General features: G+C 32.5%; 1 protein-coding gene across 2 annotated transcripts in view; it reads right to left on the bottom strand.

Annotated features, from left to right (window-relative positions):
• Positions 1 to 249: 249 nt before the first annotated feature.
• SH3BGRL (SH3 domain binding glutamate rich protein like) overlaps positions 250 to 6,000 on the bottom strand; it is an 85,096-nt gene continuing 79,345 nt past the window's right edge. For both annotated transcript variants that reach the window (XM_045470784.1, XM_045470785.1), the window contains exon 4: positions 250 to 1,593. In XM_045470784.1, the coding sequence (XP_045326740.1) occupies positions 1,561 to 1,593 (33 nt within the window). In that variant the 3' untranslated portion in view covers positions 250 to 1,560. The remainder of the gene's footprint in view (positions 1,594 to 6,000) is intronic.

The following is a 6,000-nucleotide window of genomic DNA, read 5'->3' as shown; positions in this document are numbered from 1 at the left end:
ATCAATTACAAGGCACCCTGTTTTCTCTAGAGTTATCTATGGCATATTTTTCTAGACAAAACAATGGAATAATTCTGTTTAATTCTAGTGTATATAGCAAAATTTAGAATCCTAAAAAAGGAAATTTAGAAATTACATTTAAATTATTTTCTGTCATTTTTTTCTTTTCTCATTTCCCACTTTCTAAAACATGTATTACTCATCTAAAATTACTATTATACTATTTAGAAACTCCAAGAACACGTAAAATATGTTTCTAAAAGGACTGAGTTTATTGTAAAGCATCACATTAAGTTTGAATCTCAGTAAACAAAACTATGTCTTCACTGTATGTTGATTTTGGCATAGAATACAGACTTGCACACATCAAATGATAGGGTAAGGTAATTTAAAGTAAAAGGTGGTTTTTTTTAAGTAATAAAGTAGTGTGGAACTAAGGTACAATATGTATATCTTCTGGGTAAGTAATTAAGCCATAATGTTTTTTGTTTTCTTACAAGTTTTCATAATTAATATTTTAAAAATTGACTCTTTTAACTGATACTTGTGTTATCACTGGAATAGAAACATAGAAAAGATTCTCTCTGCTTAGATTTACATATTCATATAATATGTGCCCAAGCTGAAACAAACATGTCAAATATCTGAGAGGTAGTGGCATTCATGACCACAAGTTGTTTTAAAAGTGTGAACCATTAAGACTTTTTTTAGCAAAGACCTAAGGAAAACCAGACTTGGGCATTGAGTGCTGACCTATTTTGTTAATAGTTAATTAGAAGTCTGAGCTTTTTGCAAAAGAATGCCATTTTAAAATTACATGCTAGCCCACTTTCATAATATATATATATGTATATATATATATATATATATATATATATATATATATATATACATGTTTCACTGAGGCAAGCAACTTAGAAACATAATTGCATCATAGCTCTGCAGTTAAGCGAGGAACTTGTCAATTGAACATATCTGTTTTTTTTGTTTTTTTTTGTAGGAGATCATCTGTTCTGATCACTGAAGTAAACAATAAAGGGCTACATTTAGAAGCATAAAAAACCTGTTTAGTACGTAAAAGTTTCAATTACAAAATAATAGGAATGTTATAATTACCATAAGAAATTACAATGTCTGACATATAAAAATTACCTGCAACTGCTTTTTAATCACAATAATGTTATATCAAAGGGTACATATTTTTGTTAACTAAAATTAATGAGGCAATTTTGGAACAAGAGACAGATTCTTTTGCTCTGTTTTAAAAGCTGCAATAATAATACCAGAAAAGGCACAGGTCTTTTTTTTCTTTTTTACAATCACTGAAGTATAAAATGCCTTGGCAGATAACAATACTATTCCATGACATCTAAAAATTTTGTTCACTTCTCATTCTCCTCATCATATTCACATTTTAATTATGTATTACTCATTTTGATTGTTTGCATGTGAAAACACCAAATAATCTATTATCTCAACATTAAGCTGATTTCTTTTGAAGATAATTTAAGAGCAATAGAGATTCCTTTTTCAGGATGCTTAAGACAGAATGTTTCAGGTTCATGCTTGCTGCTTTGCCTGAGCTTCTGCTTCCTGAAATGAAAAACAAACAAAACATAAATTTAAATATCACAAAACAGACATCCATGTACATTTTGGTTACACTATATTAGCTCAAATTATTAAGAATATTCAAAGACAAAAACAAATGGTTCCCAGAGAAGACTGCTTAAAAATTCTTAATAGAAAAACTATAAAATAGACTTCTGCTTAGAAGCAGATGTAATAGAAGACTGCCTAATCATTACTAATTGTGTGAAATAATTCCATAAAAGCCAGTGATTTCCAATTATAGTTCAAATTTAAAAAAATAGATGATTTCCTTTCTCTGTGATTTTTCATCAAAAATTGAGTGTTCAAAACATTGTCACCTAAAGTTTACAGTTAGTTGTTTTGTTTAATTAAGGTTTAAATTACTTTAAAAATGTGATATTTATTAAAATGTTGTTGCTTTAAATTTTATAACGGTAGGCAGGAAAACAGGTCAGGTTTTCTTTCTTCTCCTCTGGGCAATGAGTATTTCTACCATAGGAACTCTGACCTATAGGTGTGCTCTGGAACCTACCATACTACTTGACACAAAATACACTTCAAGGAAAGTTTATGGAACTAAAGATGGGTGGTAAGAGTGACTTTGGTGAAAGAAACTTCAGTTAGGTTGTAGAAATCATGCATACTAGACAATATCATTCTAAACACCTGTCATAAATTGAATATTTGATGGTCTCAGGAGGAGTAGGAGCAGCTGAATACTCCAGATACTCTGCCCAGAAGAAGGGGGAAAGAGCAAAAATGAAAGATGCCTAGATTCTTACAAAACAAAAAAAGGTAGAAATGAAAGAAAGAAGGATGCAAAAGAGGACACTGTAATTCATTTTTTTTTAATTTTTAAAAAAATCTTTATTTATTTTTGAGAGAGAGAAAGAGAGCACAAGTAGGGGAGAGGCAGAGAGAGAGGGAGACAAAGAATCCAAAGCAGGCCCCATGCTGTCTGTGCAAAGTCTGATTTGGGGCTCAAACACATGAACCATGAGATCATGACCTGAGCCAAAGTTAGAAGCTTAAGTGACTGAGCTGAGCCACACATGAACCCCTGTAATTCATTCTTAATACATTTTCAACAAAACAGATGTAAAATACTACCTTCCAGAAACCTTGGCAAAAAAAAAAAAAAAAAAAAAGATCCTAAACGCTTTTAAAACTTTAAATATCATGTTACGTTGTCAAAATGAATATATCTTAGACCCTCATGCATTTTGTTTCATTTTATGGAACAAGCTTGTGAGAATTTCCTCATAACATAATGAATTTTACACTAAGACTCCTCAAAGGCTTAGCTCATATCATTGGGGAAGTAGTTATATAAAAATGTGAATATGGGTGCCTGGGTGGCTCAGTCGGCTGAGCATCCAACTCTTGATTTCGGCTCAGGTCATCACCCAGGGTCGTGGAATGGAGCCCTGTGTACAGCTTTGTGCTGAGTGTGGAACCTGCTTAGAATTCTCTCTCTCTGTCTCTCTCTCTCTCTCTCTGTCTCTCTGTCTCTCTGTCTCTCTCTCTCCCTCTGCCCCTCTTTCTGACTCATGTTCTCTCTCTAAAAAAATAATAATAAAATACAATAGAAATAGAAATAAAAATGTGAATATGTCCTAATGTGAAGTCCTTCTTTTTATGCACATCTAATGCCTCTGAGTAACTAGTATTTTGGAAACACCCTAAATCCCTAAAGTCACATCTTATCACTCTTTGCTGTAATTAGTTATAAATCCTTTAGCTCTCAGTTATCCCTTTTAATGGAAGAAATTATTGGCACAGACATCCAAAACAAAAAAGCTATTCAATTTTTTTGTAATTTGTCTTTGCAATAATACATTGTATTTAAAGTAAATTATTTAGGGGCGCCTGGGTGGCGCAGTCGGTTAAGCGTCCGACTTCAGCCAGGTCACGATCTCGCGGTCCGTGAGTTCGAGCCCCGCGTCAGGCTCTGGGCTGATGGCTCAGAGCCTGGAGCCTGTTTCCGATTCTGCGTCTCCCTCTCTCTCTGCCCCTCCCCCGTTCATGCTCTGTCTCTCTCTCTGTCCCAAAAATAAATAAACGTTGAAAAAAAAAATTTAAAGTAAATTATTTACTTTTTTAATTATATTTTATCCATCAAATATATAAATTGTGCTAAAATATTTGTTAGTACATAAATGTAAGTAGCCAATAATTATAGTTCATGGATTATCTAATTAAACTGAGAGATTTGGAAACAGCCATATGAGGTATCTTCCCCCTTTATTCCTAATATAAACATCGTTCCATAAATGTACCAATTTTGCATCAGATAATCCTGGGTTCAGATTTCAGCTCTGTTACTTAATAATTATGTAACCTTGGACAAATTAATTAAATTATCTGAGCATCAGTTTCCTTTTCTATAAAATGTCATTGAGGACACCTAGCTCATAAGGATGGTTTAAGGATAAAATGAGTTGTATGTGAAGGGTCTAGCTCAGTGCTTGGCCATTTCAAGCATACATCCTTCTTTCCTGCTTTTCTCTTCTCCACTTTTTGCCAAGTAACTAGGACCAACACCACAGCTAAGTGAAATTAATATAAAATTTCTCTTGGAGATGTGGTAAAATAGAATGGGCTTAGTGGAAATAGGAATGTTTCAAATCTCACAGCAGAGGCAGACTCCATTGCTCCTCCCTGAAGCAGTGTGGTTCAACCAAAGCTAATGAGAACATTTCTGCAACCAGCATTCTCTATTCCCTCAATATACTACTAGTGAATATGGGTCAATAATTTTTTCTCTCAACATGAACATCACCAGATTTTTATTTTTTTAGTAAAAAAATGTTATTTTATTTCATATCTGAAAACCATCACCTTCTATAAAGAAATGCTAGTACTAAGGAACAATTTTCCATATTAATAAAATAAATAGTAAATATTAATATACCCTGTTTTGAATGCATCCATATACAAAATAATATAAAAATTGTCTTTCACAGGAGGATTCCTTGTTTTATGGAAATATTTGTCAGAAGATATTTTTAAATACCAAGTTCTCCACTGAACTGGTTTTGAATAATTTTTAAATGTAAATAGAATGTATGCAAGTTATTTGGAACATAAAGAAAGGATAAAAATATTCATGTTTAGCTATGGTTCAGTTCAGTCTCTTAACATAGAGTATTAATCATACAGTAAAAACAATTATATACCTTATTATAATGTATCTTTTCACAAACTCATTTTTTAATGAAAGCACTAGTTCTTTCAGTGAATAAACTATTTTTGTCGACACTATTTTTGGACATTTAACTTGTTTTCAAAGTTTCAGGATTATATATAGTGCGTTGAAACACATTTTTATCCATAAAATTCATTCAGTGTTGATTTATTTTGGTTGACCCCACTGTTAGACATTTAATTTACTTCCAAAGTTTTAGGATTGCAAATAGCATTTTGATTTATGTTTTTATTCATAAAACTTTTTCCATGTATAGAATTATTTCATTAATGAAGACTATAATACCCCATGTGAAATTACTGGGTGAAGAACTATAAACATTTTAGGGTCCTTGATACCTGTTTGCCATTCTGGTTATCAAAAGAGAGTACCAATTCATACTACCACCAGCAATATGTGAGCGTTTTAATGCACCCTTCTTAGCACTGAGTATTATCCTTTGTTTTATATTTACTAATTTCATGGATGAAAATTGAATCTCATTTTATCACATGTCTTTATTGTCAGTGCATTTTTCTAATGTGGGTTAACTAGTTGTATTTCTTATTTTGTATACTTTCTTTTTTTGAGAGAGTGTGTGAGCATGAGCAGGGGAGGGGCAGAGGATGAGGGAGGGAGAGAATCTTAAGCAGGCTCCATGATCAGCACAGAGCCCAATGCTGGGCTCCATCTCACCACTGTGAGATCACGATCTGAACTGAAATCAAGAGCTGGACGCTTAACTGACTAAGCCACACAGTCACCCCTTATTTTGTATACTTTCTCTTTGTCAGTTCTTTCTGGAAGGCTTATTGTCATGTTAAATTAAAGGGGGAAAAAACTCTGAAAGCTGAGCTGAAGAATAGAAAAATCATCATTCCGATATCAAATTTATCACTTTTAGTCTTGGAAAAAAATCTATTAAAAAACTATGAAATACTAGCATTCAAAATCTTCCTATCACCAAATAAAAGACATAGCATAGGGAATATAGGGAATACTGTAATAGTATTACATGGTGACAAATGATAGCTTACCATAATTTGTACAAAAGTTGAATCACTATGTTCTACACCTGAAATTAATGTAACATTGTGTGTCAACTATACTCAAGTAAAAACAAATTAAACAAAATAAAACAATCTCCCTATTACCAATCCTCCCTTAACTCCACTGTCAACTCAAGATCTTTTCTTATTATCCCAATCTATCCACTCTCT

This window comes from Leopardus geoffroyi, chromosome X (assembly GCF_018350155.1).
Source record: "Leopardus geoffroyi isolate Oge1 chromosome X, O.geoffroyi_Oge1_pat1.0, whole genome shotgun sequence".
Lineage (NCBI taxonomy): Eukaryota > Metazoa > Chordata > Mammalia > Carnivora > Felidae > Leopardus > Leopardus geoffroyi.
Note: the sequence above shows the minus strand (reverse complement) of the source record. Positions and strands in the feature narration are given on the sequence as shown.